Raw genomic sequence first — 24124 nt, forward strand, 5'->3', positions numbered from 1 at the left:
GAGAGCAGGAAAACCCCCATTATTCTCAATTACACTGAATTCCCCAAATTAAAAGACTGAAAAAAAAGACAATACACATGCTTGTAATAAATGAAGTATTTTTTCTCCCCCACCGTTAATCATTTTCTAGTTTATTGGCCTGTATCTAACAGCACAAAGCCACCGTCCTCGTCAAACAATTAGTTGATCTGAATGTTATTGATGCAGATTGAATTGCTAATAGCAACTTTAGGAGTTGAACCTAGTCACGTTGTAATGTTGACTGTACCAGCAACATACATAACAGCAGAACTATGAACACATTACGTAACATATTCTGAAATGAAGGTCACTGGTATATTATCATTATTTTCTCTCTTTTATTAGTGTCACAAGTAGGGTTACATTAACACTGCAATGAAGTTGTGAAAATCCCCTAGTCACCACACTCCGCCGCCTGTTCAGGTACACTGAGGGAGAATTTAGCATGGCCAATGCACCTAACCAGCACGTATTTCGGACTGTGGGAGGAAACCGGAGCACCCGGAGTAAACCCAAGCAGACACGGGGAGAACGTGCAGACTCCGTACAGACTGGCCCGAGCCGGCAATCAAACCTGGGTCCCTGGCGCTGTGAGGCAGCAGTGCTAACCACTGTGTCATTGGGCCGCCCACATTAGTGTTAAAAATTATACTGAACCCAACAATGTATAGGACCAGAAGAAAACAAAGCTCTGATCGATTTAACTAGCTCTGCTTTCTTCACAATGGAAAAATCCACTGCCACCAGGTGGAGCTGAATTTGACCCAGTGCTTCAAGTAGTCATTTCTTTTGCGAGGTGTTGCATTTTGGTAAGACAAACCTGGGCAGAACTTACACAGTTAATCGTAGGGCCCTGGGGAGTGTTGTCAAACAGAGAAACCTAGGGGTGCAGGTACATAGTTCTTTGAAAGTGGCAGCACAGGTAGGCAGGATGGTGATGATGATGTTTGGCACACTTGCCTTCATCAGTCAGAGCATTGAGTACAGAAGTTGGGACATTACGTTACAATTGTACAAGACATTGATATGGCCACATTTGGAGTACTGTGTACAATACTGGTCACCTTGCTATAGGATGTCATTAGACTGGAAAGGGTGCAAAATAGATTTACAAGGATGGTACAGGGACTGGAAAGTTTGAATTATAAGGAGATCTGGATAGGCTGGGACCTGGAGCATAGGAGGTTGAGAGATGACCTTATAGAGATTTATAAAATCATGAGGCGCATAGATAAGGTGAACAGCAGCCATGGTCTTTTCCCCAGGGTAGGGGAGTCCAAAACTAGAGGGCATAGGTTTAAGGTGAGAGGGGAAAGATTTAAGAGAGACCTGAGGAGCAACTTTTGCATACAGAGGATGGCGCGTGTATGGAATGAGCTGCCAGAGGAGGTGATAGAGGCAGGTACAATTACAACATCTGGAAGACATTTGAACAGGCACATGGATAGGAAAGGTTTATAGGGATATGGGCCAAACGGAGGCAAATGGGACTAATTCAGTTAGGAAACCTGGTCAGCATGGATGAGTTGGGCCGAAGGGCCTGTTTCCGTGCTGTACATCTCTATGGCTCTAATGAATGTGTTTTCTGCAACTCCGTTCTTGGGACATGGGAGACAGGGAAGCCCTAAAATTTCTCATCACTGGTTGCTGGACCTTCTGTAGTGCTGTTCTGTTTTAATCTGAATGATTAGCTTAGTGTTCTTCACTTGCCAGAATCTTAAAAGAAAACAGAACAGTACACTTGATCAAAATACAGGCTCTCACTGGAATCTTTTTTTGTATCAATAGTTGAAAATTGTGCACTGCTGCGCAGAAGTACAATCATTTATATCTTGTTCTCTTGTTCATGAGTGCCAGCAGAATCTGGTTGTCCAGACTTTCTCCTACCGAGTTTGACTCTTCTTTATAAAACTAGTCCCATTTCAGCATTGAGTTAAATTTACCAACTGCAATGTTGGATAACTACTGTAAAACTACTCAATTTCAATTGATACCTTGTCACTGATTAGGAAATCTTTGACTAGTACCACAAATTTAGAACCGTATCAATACAAAACACTGCAAAATGTTTAGATTGAATTCATCTGCCATTGGTTATGCTTTTGAAAATTTCTGAAACAAGGAATAATATGTTTGTCCGCTTTTGGTCCCCAATGCTGTAGTGTTCTCAGCGCAGTTGTTCAATGGGCTCTCTGTAGAGTACCAAGCCCAAAGGAAGACCTCCCAATTTACCAATCTTGATTCCTAGTGTCTTGAACTTGCCAGCCAAATGCCCTCATGCAAATGCGACCCGATATTCTCAAGCAACCAAGTCTACATCACCCCAACTCATTTCACAAAAGTACATTAGGTGGAGCTGAATTTGACCCAAGTCACAAAAAGACAATGTAAAATATAACAAATGCCGCTAACCAGCACTAACCCCCATCTTCCAACATAGATGACTACATCGCCTCCCATCTAATCCTCGGTACTGCAAGACAACAAGAGATTAGCGTGTAAAATTCAAGTGCATAAGATTGGGGGTAGTGTATTGGGATGGATAGAAAACTGGTTGGCAGACAGGAAAGTAAATAGGAATAAATAGCTCATTTTCCGAATGGCAGGCAGTCTCAAGTGGAGTACCGCAGGGATTGGTGCTAAGACCCCAACTATTCACAATATATATTAATGACTTAGATGAGGGAACAAAATATATCCAAATTTGCAGATGGCACAAAGCTGGATGGGTGGATGAGCTGTGAGAAGGGTGCTGCAATGCTTCAGTGTGATTTGGACAAGCTGAGTGTGTGGGCAAATGCCTGGTAGATGCAGTATAATGTGGATAAATGTGAGGTTATCCGATTTGGTCACAAAACAGGAAGGCAGATTATCTGAATGGCTATAAATTAAGAGAGGGGAATGTGCAACGAGACCTGCATGTCCTCGTACACCAGTCGCTGAAGGTAAGCATGCAGCTGCAGCAGTTAGTAAAGGCGGCAAATGGTATGTTATTCTTCATAGCAAGAAGGTTCCAGTACAGGAACAGGGATGTATTGCTGCAATTATATAGGGCTTTCATGAGGCCAAACCTGGAATATTGTGAGCAGTTTTCGTCTGCTTAATAGAGGAAGGATGTTCTTGCTATAGAGGAAGTGCATTGAAGGTTTACCAGACTGACTGCTGGAATGGTAGGGCTGATGTATGCGGAGAGATCGAGTCAGTTAGGATTATATTCACTGGAGTTTAGAAGAATGAGGGAGGATCTCATAGAAGCCTATAAAATTCTAACGGGACTAGACAGGGTGGATGCCGGAAGGATACTTCCGATGGTGGGGGTGTTCAGAACCAGGGATCAGAGTCTATGGATATAGAGTGAACCTTTTAGGATGGAGATGAGGAGAAATCTCTTCACGCAGAGTGTGGTGAGCTTGTGGAATTCGCTAGCACAGAAAGCAGTTGAGGCCAAAACATCGTGGCCAGAATTTTCCAACTGTTCACGCCAGCGGGATTTTCTCATCCCGCTGTAGTGAACGGAGATTTGATTGGGCGCCAAATTCTCCACCTTCGTTCCAACAGGAGCATGGCGTGAACAGGTGGTAAGATCGCAACCTGTATGGTTTCAAGAAGTTAGATTATAGCTCTTGCGGTGAAGGGGATCAAAGGATATGGGGGTACGGCAGGATCGGACTTTTGAGTTGGATGATCAACCATGATCATAACGAATGGCGGAGTAGGCTCGAAAAGGCCAAATGGTTTACTCCTGTTCCTATCTTCCATGTTTCCACCCCCCAGTATTTCAGACCTAAACATTCAGCTAAGAAATCATCAATGTTGCTTCAGCAATAGAAAAAAGGACAAAGATGGGAAAGACATCACCACATTTAAACCAGAAAACAACCCTTATTTTCCAAATATCATAGAATTCTTACAGTGCAGGCGGCCGCCATTTGGCCCATCAAGTCAGAACCCGACCACAATCCCACCCAGGCCCTATCCCCTTAACCCCATCTATTTACCCTGCGAGTCCCCCTAACACTTAGGGGCAATTTAGCATGGCCAATCAACCTAACCTGCACATCTTGGAGTGTGGGAGGAAACCGGAGCCCCCAGAGGAAACCCATGCAGACACGGGGAGTACGTGCAAACTCCACACAGACAGTGACCCGCGGCCGGAATTGAACCTGGCGCCCTGGCTTTGTGAGAAAGCAGTGCTAACCACTGCCACCAATAACCTCTTTTATTCAAATATCGGTGGCCATATTTATCCAGTACAGGCTAACATTTTCCATAACAGAACATAGAAATGATTGAGAACCAAAATGTACTGCTGAAGACCATCCCCTGGTAGACAGCATCTTTAAAACTAAATCCAAATATCACACCTCAACTGGGCCATGTATCCGTACAGTAATAAAATGTCTGAAGTCCTGAAAAAAAAGACCTTCTGAGAACTGCTGAGTCTACACTCCTTTCTCCCCCCCCCCCCCCCCCCCCCCCCCCATGTCATAAACATAATGCCTTATTTCTGGACTGCGCAGGTTGGCATGCTGCTTTTTAGCATCTGGTTGGCATTATAGAAATAAGCCTGAGGCAGAAAAAAATCAGCCAATTCCATCAGTAGGAGAGTAAGTTCGCCCATTTTTTAAAAAATCGGCCACATGTTTACCAAGTAACTCTTCTAAACCGCAAAAGACATTTTGTTTTCCTGAAAATGTGTTCTTCACATTTTGGGGAAAGGCGTGATTCTCTCACTGACTGACTGACCACATCCTTGAACTTCAGACTCGAGTTGAGTAGGTATAACCAGCAGAAAAATTCATTCTGCAACTGGTTTTCAAACCACGTGGATAAATTTAAGAAAGGCAATCGAAATGGGAGGGGACAGAGGGAGGATCGAGATGGAAAGGAGAAGAAAGAACATGACTAAGAGACAAAGAGCTAGAGACAGCAGCAGTGACAGGTGGACAGGCACACGATGGACTTACACAAAAGCCAGAGTGCGAGTCAGAGGTAAACCTAGAAAGAGAGATACCAAGGCAAAGAGGCTAAATTGCAGCATATTCAGCTTCTTATTCTTGTATTACCGTGGGTGAGACAGGCGGCACAGTGGTTAGCACTGCTGCTTCACAGCTCCAGGGACCTGGGTTCGATTCCCGGTTTGGGTCACTGTCTGTGTGGAGTTTGCACATTCTCCTCGTGTCTGCGTGGGTTTCCTCCGGGTGCTCCGGTTTCCTCCCACAGTCCAAAGATGTGCAGGTTAGGTTGATTGGCCATGCTAAAATTGCCCCTTAGTGTCCTGAAATGCGTAGGTTAGAGGGATTAGTAAATATATGGGGGTAGGGTCTGGGTGGGATTGTGGTCGGTGCAGACTTGATGGGCCAAATGGCCTCTTTCTGTACTGCAGGGTTTCTATGACTCTCACCGATCACGTTTCCAAATTACCTTTGGGATTATCTGTAGGGAACCTAGCTGAATTTGACAATTGCAGAGGGTCAGTCCCTTGCTTCATTCCAGATACCTGACTCAAACTAAACCAGTGACTTTCAAAACCATCAAGTGGCTCTTTTTTTTTTGAGGTAATACGAAATGGGTGGTCAACTCACTGTCCATTTTCCTTGGCACCCCTAAAATGGTAGCGTGTCCTGTGTCTGTCCAGTGCATTTGCAAATACTTGTCACCTCAGTTATTTTAGCCAAGAATTAGCTCCCGACAATTAATTTGTTCTAATACAGCACTAGGCCTTGCAGCCTAGGCCTCAATTACAGATCTTCCACCCAACTCTATTAATGGATAGAAATCACAGGGTGTACCAACACAGCATCCTTTTCTCTTACCTTACATTTAAATGGTTTGACGGGTGAATGAACAATCATGTGGGTCTTCAAAGTCTGTTTTTGAACAAAAGTTTTAAAGCAGATGTGGCACTGATAAGCCCGGACACTGGTATGAATTAGCATGTGTCTCTTCAGGTTTGCTTGAAGAGTGAATTCACGTCCACATACTTCACACTTGAACTCTTTTACTCCCTGATGGAGGGGAAAGATGCTGCAGGTGAGACTTTAGATTGTTTAGAATGAGTTGTTACCTCAATAGAAACAACTAAACATGTAAATTTAAATAATTCGGAAACACAAAAAACAATTCCCTCCTGAAAATGAAGATAAAAAAATGATATCATGAACTCAGAGCTACAAAACAGAAAGGGGAAAATAAGAAAAGTAAACTGCTGCATTTGTGAAGGGTGACATTTTTAAAAGTGCCCGCACGTTATAGCAGTATTGAATGGGTACAGGTAGGTATTAAACAGGTAAGCATTATTTCACAGAGCTGCAAGAAATATTCGTGTCAACTACACCAATAGTGATTTGTTGATTCCAAACACACGACCAAATCGTGACCAAGTTCTTCAACCCTGCAATAAGAAAGTGGAAAACGAGTCACCTCGGCTGACTGAGAAGCAAAAATCTTGTTTGCTGGGGTAGAGGGGAAAATACGACCAGGATAACTTTCCCTCTGGGCCACCCCCAGGAGGCACAAACATGATTTTGGGTCAGAAATAAATGCTAACTTAATTGCAGCCAGTTGCCTGCAAGAGAATGGTTTGAATTACACCGAGTCCAGCTGAATTCAGACATACTGAAGGTTGGAAAAATAAAGCTATCGAAAATGCACAGCACGAATCCAACACTAGAGGCGCTACTGCATAAACTCACTACTGAAATGAAGGAGTGCTTGCAAAAACAGGTTAACTGGGCTACAGGTAGGATCATGATGAGAGAGAAAAAAAATAATACAATCAGATTAAGAAGCAGTCGAGGAATGGACCCAGTCATGGCATTTACCAGAGGTGAATTTTGTGTTTTGCATACAGCTGGGACCAATACCAAGCGTGTATTTACTATACTCAAGTCTGTTGAGCAGGACAGAACTACACATTATAGTACGAACATCAAAAAGGTCATGCTTAATGCAACGAGGCTGTAATAAAACTGAATAGAGCATAGAGGTGTCTTGCTAGGATGATCCAGGACACAAAAGCACCAAAATGTCATGTTTCGACCCCCTAATAGGAAAGCTAATGGATGCTAGCCATTTAAAAAGCTTCTAGTAGTGATAGGTTTAAAGTGGTGAGTCTTTTTACTCAAGAATAGGGTAGACTTTGATGATATTTGATTGAGATATTTAAAATAATAAAGATAGATTATATGGATAGATTATTTTGAGTTCAGTTGGGAAGAACCAGGGACCATGTATATAAAACTTGGGGAAGCAGAGAATTAGGGTTTGGGAGCAAGCGACTCTTCTTTTCACAAGGGGTCACTGACCCCGGGAACAAGTTGCTGGCTAATGCAGTAAATTCAGATCCACACTGAAGCCATTCAACAGGGAACATTGGGATGTTGGGTTGATGGGATTGTTAGAGTTAGGTTTAGATGGTGCGTGCAGAGTCCAGTGAGAAGGAAGATCAAGTCAACAGATGCTCTGTGGTTGAGAGGAGGTGAAAGTAACTATGAATTAGCATGTGTTGCTTCAGGTTTGCCCTCTTTTTAGGTCAAACCAACTAAACAAACTCAGATTAAGTCGGGCCAAAGTAAAATTAAAGGGTGAATTCACGTCCACATACTTCACACTTGAACTCTTTTACTCCCTGATGGAGGGGAAAGATGCTGCAGGTGAGACTTTAGATTGTTTAGAATGAATTGTTACTTCAACAGGAACATCTAAACATGTCAATTTATATCATTCTGAAACACAAAAACCAATTCCTTCCTGAAAATGAAGATAAAAAATATCAAGAACTCAGAACTACAAAACAGAAAGGGAAAATAAGAAAAGTAAACTGTTGCTTTTGTGAAGGGTGACATTCTAAAAAGTACCCGCACATTATAGCGGTATTGGGTGGGGCACAGATAGGTATTAAATGCATTATTTCACAGAGCAAGAAATACGTAGGTAATAAAGTAGGTCCATTTATTCTCAGAAATATCTTTTTTCCGCTAAGGCTTTGCCTCATCCACATTCCCCCACATAGTTACTTTCATCTCCCCTCAGCCACAGAGCCTCTTTTGACTTGACCTTCCTTCCCACTGGACTCTGCATGCACCATCAAAACACAACTCCAACAATCCCACCAATCCCTCAGTAAATTTTTATTCTTCATCTGCATTCCTAACAGCTTCACCGTGTCAGTCTCTCATCAACCAAGGAAATGTAACATTCATTCCTTTATAAACCATTTTCTGACGCGCTGCTCCCACTTTATCTCGCAATTTATACATGCTTGCTCCAATGTAAAATTGCCATTGGCACTGCTCACAGTGCTATTCCTGTATGTCGGAAGGTAAAATGCAGAGTTTTCCAAACCTGTCAGTTGCCATTATGATCGTGGCCACCCCATAGGTTGCCTCTTAATTCCCTTCCAACTAACCTTTTCATCTTTAGGCTGTTGCAATATCACAACACAACTTTACACAGAGATTTTCTTGTGGGTAATCTACCATCTAGAAGGGGGGGCAGCAGGCACATGGGAACACCACCACCTGCAAGTTCCCCTCCAAGTTACTCACCTTCCTGTCTTGGAAATATATACTGTTGCTGGAGCAAAATTCTGGAACTCCTTCCCTATTAGCACTGTGGGTGTACCTCCACTGCAGCAGTTCAAGAAGGCAGCTCACCACCACCTTCTCAAGGGCAATTAGGGAGAAGTGCTCGCCTTGCCAGTGATGTCCACATTCCAAGAAAGAATAAAACTTGTCAGCCCTTGGATATGAACCACAATTAACACTGCAGCCGTCTCCTTCTCTTTTCCTGTCTGTTTTTCCTAGTCACTCTGTAGTTTGCTTCTTTCAACTTGAGCTTTGTTTAAACTCATCTTTTGTCTTCTACGTGCCTGATGAGCCTTCATATCATCCAGCCTTTTTCACCTCTATTTTATTTTAAATCTATCACTAAATCTAAACAATAGTACCATTTGCAGCTGTTTACTGAGGAAGGACCATTCGACAGTTGCTGCAGCTGGCAATGACTTTAACCCTCACCACCTCATTTCAATCAGTTCTCCAAACAGGGAACTAACTTTCCATTTCCCGTTCCAATGAATGCTCCTCATCAAAATGTTCACCTCGATATTCCTGCAGCTTACTTTTTTTCAACATTCTCTACTTCAGACTTTCAGCATTCAAGCTACTTGAGTGACATCGCAACCAGAAGTCACTTCCAAAGATGTGCAGGTTAGGTTGATTGGCCAAGTTAAAATTGCCCCTTAGAGTCCTGAGATGCGTAGGTTAGCGGAATTAGCGGGTAAATATGTGGGGGTAGGGCCTGGGTGGGATTGTGGTCGGTGCAGACTCGATGGGCCGAATGGCCTCCTTCTGCACTGTAGGGTTTCTATGATTTCTTCTATGATTTCAGAAGAAGTTTGGTCATGTTTGCTAGATTTAGTAGCTTAATTTTTCCTCTCATTGTTCCGCCTATTCCCAATCCCACAAGATGACCAACTCGCACTGGAGTACAATTTCCACAGGCATGGGATCCAAAATATAACAACATAATGCAGGGTGGGGGAGGAGAAGGAGGAAAGAGAGGAATTAACTACCCACATAACGTACTGGAGTCTTCTTTCCCCAAGGTTATTGCACAGAGCAAAAATGCTACAAAGTTTAGAAAAAAGGTTAATAGAAAATTACACTGTATCTTCCTTCACAGTTTCAGTTATAAACAATATTACATAGTCCTTGATACTTAAATGCCAAGTTTGATTCCACCACATAGAAGGAATCTGAAAATAAATCAACCAAAGTCAGAGTGAAATTAAGTTGATAGTATTTCAATGTTTTGCCTTGGAAGAGTGATCGCTAAATATGGCATGAACTAGCAGGAGCAAAATCGACACAGTTCTATTTCAACATTGCGAATTCTGAAATTGCGGCTGGCCTGTTAATATGGTGTGGAACCTCAATGTGAAATAAGATCTCTCTCCAGTCAAATGAGTGACAAAAATCGAAGCCACATTCAATACAAACCTCCGTCAGACTCTGCAGCTGTGTGGTCTGATGTCAGTGTGCAGCAACACGTGCCATTTAAGATGGCTTGTCTGTGTGTGTGAAAGCTTTGTCACACATCTCTCACTTGCATGGCCGAATGCCTTCGTGAGAAACATTCAAGTGATAAATTGGCAAAATTTCTTTGAAATTCAACATGCTACATTTACGCCATTCGAATAGCCAACCATTAAAAATAAATCCTCTCATTTTAGTAAAATCGAGTAAAGCTCGAATCAGTGAGAAACAAGTTTATCTACTCTCTAAAAGACAGTCAGCCAGATTAGAAGAGACAGTCTGTGAGCTACTATGAACATCAAGAATAAAATTTAAGGTTCGTCCATCTCAAGGTTCTGCCTATCTTTACCAACTGGAATGCCTTCAATACCAAATATGTGTTACAGACAGAACAGGTGGGCAGTCTTACCTTGTGTGTAAGTGAATGCTGTTTCAGGTGATGAGGCTGGGTAAATTCCATCCCACATTCAGTGCAGACATACGGGCGGATATTCTGATGTTTCATCATGTGGTTCTGAAGCTGACTTCGATAACTGAAAGTTTTGTTGCACTCTGTGCATTCATACGGTGTGGGCCCTTGATGTGCAACAAGATGTCTCTTTAGCTGAATGAGTGACACAAAATCTAACCCACATTCAATACATACGTGACACCTGCTATTTTCATGCTTTGCTTCATGGGCCTTCAGCTCACTGGGATAGGCAAACCCCCGTCCGCAGACTCTGCAGCTGTATGGTTTGATGTCAGTATGCAGCAACATGTGCCGTTTAAGATGGCTTGTCTGCGTGAAGGCTTTGTCACACACCTCACACTTGTGTGGTCGAATGCCATCGTGAGTAAGAAGGTGCATCTGTAAATGACTTGGCTGCTTAAAAAGCTTGTGACAGTGTTGGCATTCATGAGGCTTAATGCCACTGTGGCCCAATATGTGAGTGACCAAGTTATATTTGGATGTGTATGACTTTTCACATAACCGACACTGCCATCGTTTCTGCCCTTCCCCAACATCAATACAATAGGAATCATCAATCTGTACATTAATATCCAACCGATCTATTTGAGCTCTTCTGTTACGGTCCTCTTGCTGAGGAGTAGATATCTCTGTTTCATATGCCACTTGGCGTTGCCATACAAAGTTACGGTTCTCCCCAGTCACTGACTCTTCTGGAAACTGTTCTTCCATTTGGACTAAAGTCGGTGATTTATTTGTGTCAAAGTAACTGCTCATTAACTTATCCCCTTCAGTGCCAACCTTCTCCTGCTGATCAGCAGAATTGCAGTGAAAGATTTCCTTATAGTTTGGAGGAAAATTAACAGTGTGAACATCTTGAGTCCTTTCACGAAGAGGGCGATGCATTTGTTTCCTTTTGAAATTACTTATGTCAATCATTTTTATCCCATGCCTGTACAGAACACTGTTGGACTGATTCTCCGCATCGTACTCCACCTCAACAGTTTCTTCCTTACAATTTTCATCATTTTTCTCAGCATGTACCAGCTTCACGGGCTGCCGTTTCCTCCTCCTCGCTTGCCTTTCAAAAGTTATAAAGCCATTCTCCGCTTCGAAGCTTTCCTCCTCTTGTTGTTCAAAACATTCTGAAGTGTTGATCACATCTAGTCTGGAGCTCTGCTCTGTTGTCATGTGTTCAAGTGCAATGTTCTTATTAATTGATGCATCTGGCATGTGATAAATTCCATTCTCTCTGAATGGAAAGCTAAAAGGGCCATTTTGGCCAACAAGTCCCAAAGTAGCTGCTTGTGCAAAGGATAATATCACAACAGGATCTGTTTGAGTTCCAGTATTTACAAGGTGATCCATGACTTTCAATGCATTACCAATGGCTCCCCCAAAGAGATATCTAGAAGAAAGGTTAAAGACACAAATATACCAAAAAGTCATTTTCCCCCTTTTTTATCCATTTTCAATTATCTTTAAAAATAGTCAGAGTTCCTTAGTTTTAGCCTAAAATATACATTACACAATTCAGAAGTCTCCATACATTTCTTAATTTAAAAAGTAATTTATGCAAATTAGATCAATCTCAGAGGGTCCAAAGAGTGCAGAAGACAAGCGAGACAAAATTGTGTGTACAAGTCTGTCAATTTCCAGTTAATTGCTAGTTACAGATTTAGTGATGCAAACTCTGAAATTGTTGCAACTGTTATCAAGTCTAATTATAATATAGAATGCCATTAAATGGCCCAGCTCCCCAATCAGGATTGGAGATGTGGCTGGATCTAAAATGGAATTTCCCATGATCTTTCAGTTAGTTGTGTACTTGCTTCTATGTTAGAAGTTTAGACAATGATGTCCCATTTTCTCCCATACTGAGTACAGGTACATATCTATTGTATACAATGATGGCCTTCCCTGCTTATTCTGGTGGATATTAAAATATCGAAGCAAATGCTTCCATAAGATGGAGTGTTTTGTCCACTCTTTTCAGAATCTTTTTCGAACCCTGCTTTTCCACATGACCTCAAAGAAAATCTGTAAAACTGATCTGAGTACTAATTTTAAATTAGTGATTTATAATGTTTCTTTTTTTGAGATCTGTGGTACAGCTTGCTTTCTGAAATTCTGACTTCCTACAGCATAGATTATATCAACTTGACTGCAAACCAGAAAGCATCAACATGAAGAGCAGCCAGACATTTGACTTGGGGAGCGAAACAGACATGAAAATAGTTCCATTAAGGCGAGAGAAAAAATAATAACAGATTGCCTACTCCCACCATGGCCAAGATCAACTACCTCATTCCCAATTCAGCATTAAGCTTTTTTTTAAAAAAGGAAACCTTTAACAATTTCCCTTCACTGCAGCATGCAATCCTAAAAGCATCAAGAACATACTGCTTAGGATTCATTACTAAAATTGCATGCGAACTTGTGGGTGAAGCACAAGTTTGCATTCACATAGGAATGTGAAAGAATACAATTCAGAAAAAGAATCAAGCTATGCTCAAGCATAAGAAAGTAGTCAAAATGAAGCAGCTCCAAAATCACGTGGTCACACTGTCCAGAGGACCCTCTAAAACTGCAAGCCATTTACTATTGGGAGCCCTTTCACCAAGTACTATGATGCACAAAGAGAAGGATCTCAGAATCAACTAAAACTAACAATTCTGCAGCATATTAGCCTCCAGCCAACATGTCTATATATGCCCTGTTCGTGAAACAAATCCTACACTCACCTGATGAAGGGGCAATGCTCCGAAAGCTCGTGCTACCAAATAAACCTGTTGGACTTTAACCTGGTGTTGTGAGACTACTTACTGAGACTCCAGCCAACAAAGGAGAGAGCATTTTTACAACAGTTATTTAAGTTACTTAATAGGCACAGTGATTACACGAGAGAGATTTGAAAGCCTATCCTATAGGTTAAATAGAAACAGGTGTTGACAGGGAGAGAAAGAGACAAGGCAAAGCGGAAGGGAGGGTGAGGAGTGAAGTGTGAGGAAAGTACAATTTTAGAAAACTACAAATGCGAGTATCTAGAATCAGTGCAGTAGTCCATATGAGATATTAACTTCAAAATTCCAGCCCACTCCCAACAAGTTCAGGAAGAGAGAAATTCTACCTTCTACCAATAAGACGCAGCTTGCATAGTGACTTTCTCAGTTGAGGAAAATGACAAGCATTCAAACATTCATCAACATTTGACAAACAAATCTTGAAGGACTAATTGTAACTTTGCAACAAAAATCTGAATATCCCGACAATACAGATAAGTGTTTTGACAATGAAGGAAGTGTGTAGAACTGGTCAATGACTTCATTCCTTTTCTTCTCCCAACTCCACTTAGCAATTTTTCCACCCATCCACTTTTTGAAAGCCTTGATTCCTTGCTAACTAGAATGTTCAAGTGCTGGCCCCCTTTTGGCATCATGCTCAGTGGTCATTTTTCACTTGCAAGATGCAATAGTGAATGCCAACTGGTTATTCCACGGTGGGAAGAATCACAGCCAAATTTAACGGTGTCCTTACTTTACCTGTGTTGATCTTTGGGCAGTAATCATGAGAAGGAACTCGACCGATTGTCAGAGGAGACAAATGGGAAAACATGGAAGTTCTATTCCTGTTCTAGCTGATATGAACTCGCTCATAGATTGGAGATTAAATTTGTCACCATTGTGTCAAAAACAGGTGACAAATTTCAAGGCATTGCATCTTCACAAACTTTATTGGCGATCTGCTTCTTTTAAAAAAAAATGTCAGCATAAGTCAAAAGGAAGTCTCAACACTTTGTTCCACACTGATGTATAAATGGAGGTCTAACAGGAAGAGCTTCTGAACTTTCACTTCCTTTTACATAGCCCCAGAAAGTTCATAAAACATCTGCGACAGGGGTGAATGTTCAGTTCATTAGAATGTTGGAAACAGTGCACTTTGGTTTGCAGCAGACTAATGTATAATTGCATATATATTCATGATACATGCTAAACTGATGTGTCAAGTTTGGAGAAGTCCATTAATGTCACAATAGATTAAAAAACATATTTGTTAGAATGACTTCAGCATAGTGAGGAATTAACAGAAGGGCATTTCTTTAAAAAACACATGTGGTCCAAGTATGGATTTCAGTCCATACAATAAAAAAAGAAACTGATAGTCGCTGCAGTTTTTCAAAGTGAGGCACAGTGACAAGACATGATGGCAACCTTTCTGTATCTGCAACTTGCAAACAACGAATTCAAGGTAAGGAGATCAGTTTAAAATTGGGTGACTGAAGACATTAAAAAACTAAATATATGCTTCACTCGAAAGACATCATTCTCCCAAAAAAGAAAGGGAGAACCACAGGTAGCTGACAACACAGGAGGAGTCCATTTGACCCAGTGTGTGGGTCAGTGTTTTGCTAAAGCAATCAAAAATTAATCACATTGCTCTGCTTTCTCCCTGCTAGTCTCAAAATAAAGGTGGTGGTGCTGAAGACACCATAAAAAAGGTTTAATAAAGTCTTACATTTGCTTTAATAGACAGCTAGTAAAAACTGTTAGTATTGTTAATTCACATTCAAGTAGATAATTATGTACTTGAACAGAACATTCATTATTATTGAATATTCACTTACATAATAACTAATGATTTATTCACTGTAATGGAAACACTTATATAAATTAAACATAAATAGAAGGTGATGGTAACTTTACTGCAACACCTGAGGGAACGAACTGAAACAACAAAAGCTCAGTCTGAGTAGAAAATAAACCAACCCTACATCAAAAACACTGTTGTCACATAAGTAAAGGGAGCAGCTGTCATTAAGCAGAATCATAATGAATCTCATATTAAATGATGTATGCTCAAAATAGAAATACTTTTGTCTAAACTTCAATAATTCTCTAAGCAAACCAATTCTAACAAGGCATAGATAAAACCTTGACTTCAAACCTCTCAAACCTATTCCAAATTAGCTTTAAGACTTAAATGTAATAAATAATTTTCTCAAAACAGACCCTGGGGTAAATGTTTCCCCATTCAGGTAGAAATCTATAAAATGGCATTTTAGAAACTGTATTCTGAACACCAGCTTTAATGATAATGCCTGTTAAACTACTACATAAAAATCTGTCACCAATAATTTGCTTTTAAAAGTCACCAACCATAAGAAGTGATGAAACTTCTAATAAATGGAAATACACCAATCATTATTACATACAATTTGTGACTGTCACATTGCCCTACAAGTGGCCAATATTCAAATCATATGGCAAACATAATTAACTTTTCAAATACTTGTTGAGTTTTCTTTTCAGAATTGTTGGCATGAGGAATGGCCATAACCTTGAGGTCATCGACATCTTTGTTGCCCATGTCTTAAATCGCAACAAGTCCCATTCCCCTACCAGCCCTGCTCACTGACCTGTCTTGCCCTCTGGCAAAGTATATTGTGATTTTCAAATTTGCATCCTCATTTTCAAATACTGCCATGGTCCCACCTTTCCCTATCATCAACATGGATCTCCAATCCCAGGTTAATGTCAAAGTTTACCAGGCAGTGGTGATCCCCATGCTCCTATGTGTTTTGGAGACTTGGGACAACCTACAACAGGCACTTTAAAGTGCTGGCTAAGTACCACCAGTGGTGCATTTGAAAGATCTGCCAAATCCAGTGCCAAATTGGGCAGTCCAACAACAGCATTCTCTCCCAAGCCAACATGCCCAGCGTAGAGGGGCTTATCACTTAAAACCAGCTCCACCGGGCAGGACACCAGGGGCCCAAAGAGACTGCTCTACCAATCTAGGCAGGAGACTCCCAGGAAGACACCAGAATCGCTTTTGGGATGTTCATAAAGCATCCCTGAAGAGGTCAAATATCCCTGCCAACTCATGGGAGTTCCTAGCCTGTGAATGACCAAAATGGAAAAGGTTCAATTGGGAAAGCACCAACCATAAAGAGATTTCATCGGGAACACGCAGAGGTGAAGTTGAGGCATCAGAAACACATCACAAACCTCCAACAACTCATCACCTAACCCTTCAAGCATCATTCACTCACTTATCGCAGGATCTGCAGGTCCCGTATTGGACTTATCAGTCAACTCAGAACTGACGGAAACAGAGGGAAGCAAGTCATCCTAGATACTGAGGGACTGCCCAAGAAGAATCCCCTTCAGCCCCACAATAATCCAAAATATCTGCACTGTTCTGGCCTTTTGTGCAAAACCAATTTTAAATGTTTCATGCATTGATGGCCATGCCTTCACCTGATGGGGCCTTAAACACTCCCTATAACATAGGGAACAATCTCCCTATAACTGTGCCTTTATGCTTCTTTTCTCCTTTAAGGCACACCTTAAAACCTAGCTCTTTGTCCAAGCTTTTTGTCATCTGACCTAATATCTCTCCTGTGGCTCTGTGTTAAGACTATGCTTTATGATGCTCTTGAGAAGTACCTTGGGACATTTTGTTACATTAAAGAAGATGTACATATTATATATTGTTACTTTAACAGAAGCATCAATCTCTTCACTTTGGATGGGTTAGTGCCTCTTGAAATAACAAGTAATCTCACACAAGTTTGTGACTTCAAGGCCAATCTCCTTGTTTAAAACAAAGTGTAGGGATTTCTTCCCATGACGTTTTACATTTTATGAAATTGTGTGTAAACAAAATTCAATGTTCACGTAGCACTGAAAATCTAATTACATTCCTCATGACAACCCCAACATCTAACTCCACAAACTCCACAGGAGGGCAGACACCATCTGTGGGGAGGTGGTGCAGGCAGGGAAGATCAATGATCTCTCTTGTTGATCTAAAATATTAAACCTACCTTCCTTTCTCCATAGCTGCGGCCAAACCCTTTGGGAGTTACCAGCATTTTCCCTATTTCTTTCAAACTTTGAGCTTCTTCAGTATTTTGCTTTTCAAAGTGTAACACTTCCTGCTGAGATTTTGTTATGACTGTAGTCAAGCTAAGAAACTCTCAGCAATGTAGAGAATTGAAAAAAAATGTACTGATGATGGAGTGCAACACAAGGTTTACCAGAACAATACTTGGGACTGCAAAGGGTTAAATCAAAGATAAATTATGAGGAGAGATCACACAAACAATATTGCATTCCCTGGAATTTGGTAGGCTAAGGGGTCAGCTGATTGAAGTTTTCAAGATATTAATGGGAACAGATAGAGTGAAACAGTTTTCGCTGTTTGAGAGTCTAGGACCAGGGGGCATAGTCTGAATCAGAACCAGACCTTTTAGAAGTGAAATTAGGGAACGCTTCTACACACAAAAAGTAGAAGCCTGGAACTTTCCTCCTCATAATTGATATTTGATCAATTATTAGTTTTTAAATCTGAGACTGATAAGATTTTTGTTAACCAAAGGTGTTAAGGTGTAAGGAATGTGTATATGGAGTTGGGTCGACTATGATCTCATTGAATGGTAGAACAGGTTCAAGGGGAATAAATTACTTCCTCCTCTTCCTAAGTTATCATTTAAAAATCTGTATCTGTCAAGTTATAGGAACCAACTGACGATGTGCAGCTTTCGTGCCCCGGAAGACCACACATTTTGAACATAAAGAATTATCAATTAAATTTGAAATGCCATCTCTTTGTGTTGACACATTATACTGATCTGTGATAGGATGTAGGGTCTCCTTAAACCTTCCATCTGAAAAAAAAGGGAAGTTTGATTCCATTTTCCATTGTGCTTCACTTCTGTTCCACCTCTTCCCACCCTTTTTTCAAAAAACGTATCTCAGTCACTCCTCTGACGAAATGTCACCCTGACTCAAATTGTTGGCTCCATTCTCTCTCCACAGATGCTGTCAGATCTGCTGAGATTTTCCAGCATTTTCTGTTTTTGTTTCAGATTCCAGCATCTGTGGTATTTTGCTTTGGTCTCAGTCACTCCTGCTCTTTCGTACCATCCTATACATCAAATGTTTTTGAATACACCAATCCAGATGGAAGCTAGTTATCAGAACTTTGTAGTTGGAATTCTTGGCAGTTGCCAATCCAATTTGCTTCCCATACATGGAATGATCTATGCTAATTAAATTTTCTTTATGAAGGTGGTCAGGAACCCACAATCTGGACTATCCACATTTTGTAGACTCATTCATAGATAGTAAAATGGTTGCTACTACCGGGTAGCATTCTGCTAATTTCCTTTATAACTAGCTTTCCCTCTCCACTTACAAAAAGCAATCGAGATTGATCCCAAAGTGCTAGTCAGCGAATGCTTTTGCCACTATATTTGTTGCTTAGCCACAGACAACCAAGAGACTTTGATTCATGTTTACACAACACCAACTCTGGGTTCACTCTCGAATCAGCCCAATTCAATTGGAGGGGCCACTTAACTTGAAGAGATTAAAAAAGAGGTTTATCATCTTGGACAAGTTTGCAAAAAACAATCTCAACCTGAAAAAAAATTAAACTGTTCAAGCTATTAAACAAATCTTTGGAGCGTCTATAGATTTCATAAAAAATAATACAACTGAACAGAGTTCTTGGGATAGGGCAGCATTTCCAGTTAAAAGAGAAAACAAACTGAAGCAAACAAGTTAATAGGAAATAATTAATTAAACAAGACAAATTTCAAAATACATCTACATACTAGTTTACCACGTCTAGCAATAGTTTAGAGAACAGCCCAAGCAACTACATTTCTATAATATCAGCAAATGTTTATCTTTGCTATCAAATCTATTATTTCCATTCATTTGGATTTAAGGACATGAGCCAACTTAATCAGGGGAGTTTACTTTAACATTTACTTTGCAAATATAAACATCAATCTTTCCTGTCTGGCTAAAACATCCATAACCGAAAGAACTCATGAAGGTCCAACTGTTGCCTAAAATAAAAGTTGCATTAAACAGGAAGTCATTTTGTTTGGGAGCAGAGCACTCATATGCCAAACAATTTTTTTTTTAAAAGACCCAAAGAACGATCTGATGGCCATCACAATCACAAAGATAAGATTACTACCCTGCAATCTTTTCCCATGTATTACAGTTTAGCAGCAGTGCAACTTCTATCAGCAAGACAAGAACAGAAACGTAAAGGGAAACAAAACTATCCTCTAAATCACATATCACTCTGACTTGACCATACATACGTCCATTCATTCACCACTGCTCGGTCAAAGCCCCTCCTACTACTGTGGGAGCACCACAAAACAAATGCAATGACCCAGGAGAATGGCCCCATCATCACCTTCTCAGGACAAGCAGGGTTGAGCAATAAACCTGACCTTGCTAATCTCACCTACGCCCGGATAATAAATATTAAAAAGTTTTTGAGGGTAAACAGTATCGCTAATGTTCTCCACATTTCTGATTCCTGACTGTATTGACACAGTTAGATTACATTGTAACCAATACGTTTATAAAGCGATACTCCACAGGTGATTTCTATAAGGAGAATGTTATATAGTATGAATGAAGATTGTCTAATCTTCTGCTACAGATGGGAGAAAATACCCCAAAGGACAAGGGAAAGAGAGTTTATTTAGAGGTGTGTATATTTGAATACAACTAAGTAAAGGATGCGACGTGGAAGCAAATAGCAACACTTGCACCTACTGCTGTCCAAGTGATAGCAACATTTATGAAATCTATAAAGAACAGAAAAAACAGGTGGTTGGTGTACTGGGAATAACTGAAAAAAAAAACAATGTTTCCATCCATGCTATCAATTTGTTGTAAAAGAGTGAACTAATTGATGAGGGGATCTGAAATCTCATCCTTTAGCTCAACTCGCCTATCTTGAAGCCTCCAGCATGTCCAGAGAATCGCCCATCATTTACTTGATCATACTCTAGGCAATATCACATTCGGATTACAAAAAGATAGTGTGGAGTTAAGTGATTGAGGACACCTTCATAGTGTTCCCTATGTGACAAGCAACGGGGACACAATGCACCATTCTTAATCAGTTTTGAAGGAGTAACACGTGAAAAATTCTATCACGAGAAAACTATGAAACTGTACTGTCTTTATTGTATATAGAGAACTAAATATTCAATTAAAGGTGATCAATACATGATCTGAAACTTCATTCACATTTTCCTCAGTGTAGCACATACTGTTGGATATAGTTGTCCAAGTAACATAAAGCCAACACTGACAATAACGAGCAGGTATATTGCACTCTTAATGTAGCAACGTGTCCCAAAGTGTGTCACAGGAGTATTATCAAACAAAATTTGGCACTAAACTACGTAAGGAGACATTAGCACAAGCTTAATCTATGAGTGTTTTGGAGGGGGTTGGTGCGAACACACACGAGAGGGAAGCAGAGACATCTACAGATGGAATCCACCACATTGCGGACTAATACTCGATTATCGAGTGATTAAAATCTGAGATGTGCAAGAGGACCAAAATTGGGGGAATCCAGAGATCTTTAGAGGGTTATAGGCTATTACAAAGATAGAATGGGACAAGGCCATGAAGAGATATAAAAACAATAACGATGTTAAATTCTAAGCACTGTCAGGCCAGAAGCCAATTATATTTATTTTGAATATTTGAAGTTTACATCCAAGCATGTAAAATTCTACAGGCTTACCCCTCCAAATTACTTTATTCAAATCAATTGATGGATCTGTATCTCCATCTAATAGTTTCTCTCTAGTCATTAGATGTTGTACAAGTTGAGGTCCTCTAGTTTTACTCCCCAGATGAGTCCCAACTCTCCATGATTTTTGAAAGTTTTTACAAGTTTTAATCATAATCCAGGTATAATTCATAGAATCCCTACAGTGCAGAAGGAGGCAATTCAGCCCATCGAGCCTGCACCGACAACAATCCCACCCAAGCCCTATCCTCGCAACCCCACGTATTTACCCGGCTAGTTCCCTGACACCAAAGGGCAAATTAGCATGGCCAATTAACCTAACCTGCACATCTTTGGACTATAGAAGGAAACCAGAGCACCCGGAGGAAACCCACGCAGACAGGGGGAGAACATGCAGACTCCACACAGACAGTCACCCCGAGGATGGAATTGAACCTGGGTCCCTGGCACTGAGGCTAACTACTGTGCCACCCCTAGTGGGAATGTCATTAAGTGGAAAAAACTGTTACTTTGGCGACTAGAATTATCTTGTACTGTTAAAGGGTTTTACTTCCATTTACAAAAAAACGGCAGCATCACATCAGACTATGTTGTAAAATTAAACTATTACATTAATTTACTTGGTGACATCTACAAGTAGTATATTATCTGGATCCTTAATTTGTTACAATCTTTATACTGAACCATTATTATTTTGAACGAATACTTTTCCACAGTGAGATTTCGCATGCGCTTCTTACAACTGCAATAGCAAGCATAGTCCATCCTTCTCTCAAGATTCCAACAAAATCTTCAATTCTACACATCTCAGTTATTTAATAACCTGTTTCAGCTTTGAAGAGTTTCCAGGGCTTCCTTTATTTAAATAGCTGACCTCAATTCGACAAGGAGATGCCTGTCATACCTACACAGATCCACTCATGCTAACATATGAATTACAAGGTTTGGTTTCTTTCTGAAGTCTTGAAGACAACTGACCATATACCTCGACATTTGCATTGATACAACTGGACACAAGGTTTCTGACTATATGTTTCCTTCTTTTTTTTACATATATAGTAAGACGAAAATCATTTTTGTCAACAGGTACTGTACCTTAAACATTTAAACTTGCAGCCAATGCAAATAATTAAGTTAAGATCCGTCTTCTGGTCCCCATCTGCTTTATATGAAAGCAGGAAAGCCTTTTCTCGAGTTTCCACAGTAATTTAAGCACAAGCCCTCCAACTGTCCACCATCCCAAAAATCTCAACGTTATTCAGGAAAATAAAAAGGAAAGCCTGAATAGAGAGAGGGAAAGAGGAGAATGGAAACAAAAGTGAAAGAACTGCAGAAAGGGGGTGAATGAAAGAAGAGAAGCTTGGAAAAAAAAAAGAATGCAGACAGCTTGCAGACAGTGGGCACAAAAGAGAGCTGAAAGGAGAGAGAGATGGAGAAGATAAAAAAATCTTTCTCGCAGAAGTGAAAAGAAAAAAAACATTTTTCAGGCTGTTTCAAGAGTAATGACATCTAACAAAGAGAAATGAATGGTGATAATTTTTTTAAATGCAAACATCTTCCTGAAAAGGTGAGAGATCCCATTCTCTGAAGCAGTGGTTACGTTTCCTTTTAGCAAGTATCAAGATGGCAAAAAAAAGTTGGCTCCTATCCTCCCCCCATCCCACTCTGTGGTGAGGCCTCAGGGATGAGTTCTCTCTCTCTGCAGAGACGCCATTAATTCAGGCAAGAGGGAATGTGGAAGTGAGAGAGTGAGACATGTCGAGCAAGAGATTGGGAGCGGGGGGAGGGGTGGGCTGATTGTCCCTCGTGAGAACACCGCCGGAGAGGGGGGTGGAGGTACAGAGAGGGGGGGGAGGGACGGAGATGGGGGGACGGGGAGGGACGGGGGACGGGGGGGGGGGGGTAGAGATGGAGAGGGGGACGGGCCAGGCCAGGCCGGAGATTGGGGTGGGGGGGGGGGGAACGGGCCGGGCCGGAATGGGGGGGGAACGGGCCGGGCAGGGGGGGGGGGGGGGGGGGGAGAGAACGGGCCGGGCCAGGCTAGGCCAGGCCAGGCCAGGCCGGAGAGGGGGGGGACAGGCCAGGCCGGAGAGGAGGGGGGGACGGGCAAGGCCGGGCCGGGGAGGGGGGGGGGGGGTGGAATGGGCCGGGCTGGAGGGGGGGGGGGGGGGGGGAGAGACGGGCCAGGCCGGAGAGGAGGGGGGGACGGGCTGGGCCGGAGAGGAGGGGGGGACGGGCCGGGCCGGAGAGGGAGGGGGGGGATGGGCCAGGCCGGGCCGCAGAGGGGGGGAGGGGGGGGGGCGGGCCAGGCCGGGCCGGAGGGAGGGGGGGGGGGGGAGACGAGCCAGGCCGGAGAGGAGGGGGGGGACGGGCCAGGCCGGGCCGGAGAGGGGGGGGGGGACGGGCCAGGCCAGGACGGGGGTGGGGGGTGGAATGGGCCGGGCCGGAGAGGGGGGGAACAAGCCGGACCGGGCCAGAGAGGGGGAAGACGGGCCAGGCCGGGCCGGAGAGGGGGGGAGGGGGGGGGACGGGCCAGGCCAGAGAGGGGGGGGGGGGCTGGGCCGGAGAGGGGGGGGGGGCCGGGCCGGAGGGGGGGGGGGCCGGCCGGAGGGGGGGTGGACGGGCCGGAGATGGGGGGGGGGGGGCAGGGAGGGGGGGCCGGGACGGGCCGGAGAGGGAGGGGGGACAACGGCCATCTCCGGCCCCCCCCCCCATCTCCGGCCCGTCCACCCCCCCTCCGGCCGGCCCCCCCCCCCTCCGGCCCGGCCCCCCCCCCCCTCTCCGGCCCAGCCCCCCCCCCCTCTCCGGCCTGGCCCGTCCCCCCCCCTCCCACTCCCCCCCTCTCCGGCCCGGCTTGGCCCGTCTTCCCCCTCTCTGGCCCGGTCCGGCTTGTTCCCCCCCTCTCCGGCCCGGCCCATTCCACCCCCCACCCCCGTCCTGGCCTGGCCCGTCCCCCCCCACCTCTCCGGCCCGGCCTGGCCCGTCCCCCCCCTCCTCTCCGGCCTGGCTCGTCTCCCCACCC

At 42.7% G+C, this 24124-nt stretch overlaps 1 protein-coding gene across 6 annotated transcripts in view; it reads right to left on the bottom strand.

The window, feature by feature from the left end:
• The window catches only part of znf710a (zinc finger protein 710a), a 35651-nt gene extending 13266 nt beyond the window's left edge, over positions 1 to 22385 (bottom strand). For 3 of the 6 annotated variants that reach the window (XM_078206353.1, XM_078206352.1, XM_078206351.1), the window contains exons 1-3: positions 22198 to 22219; positions 10471 to 11920; positions 5838 to 6029 (exon numbers count right to left, since the gene is read on the bottom strand). In XM_078206353.1, coding sequence (XP_078062479.1) covers positions 5838 to 6029; positions 10471 to 11880 — 1602 coding nt within the window. In that variant the 5' untranslated portion in view covers positions 11881 to 11920; positions 22198 to 22219. Of the gene's footprint in view, positions 1 to 5837; positions 6030 to 10470; positions 11921 to 22197 lie in introns of all 6 variants that reach the window. The other 3 variants (XR_013496557.1, XR_013496555.1, XR_013496556.1) reach the window with 3 other exon arrangements.
• Positions 22386 to 24124: the final 1739 nt, after the last annotated feature.

Source organism: Mustelus asterias, unplaced genomic scaffold (assembly GCF_964213995.1).
Source record: "Mustelus asterias unplaced genomic scaffold, sMusAst1.hap1.1 HAP1_SCAFFOLD_1450, whole genome shotgun sequence".
NCBI lineage: Eukaryota > Metazoa > Chordata > Chondrichthyes > Carcharhiniformes > Triakidae > Mustelus > Mustelus asterias.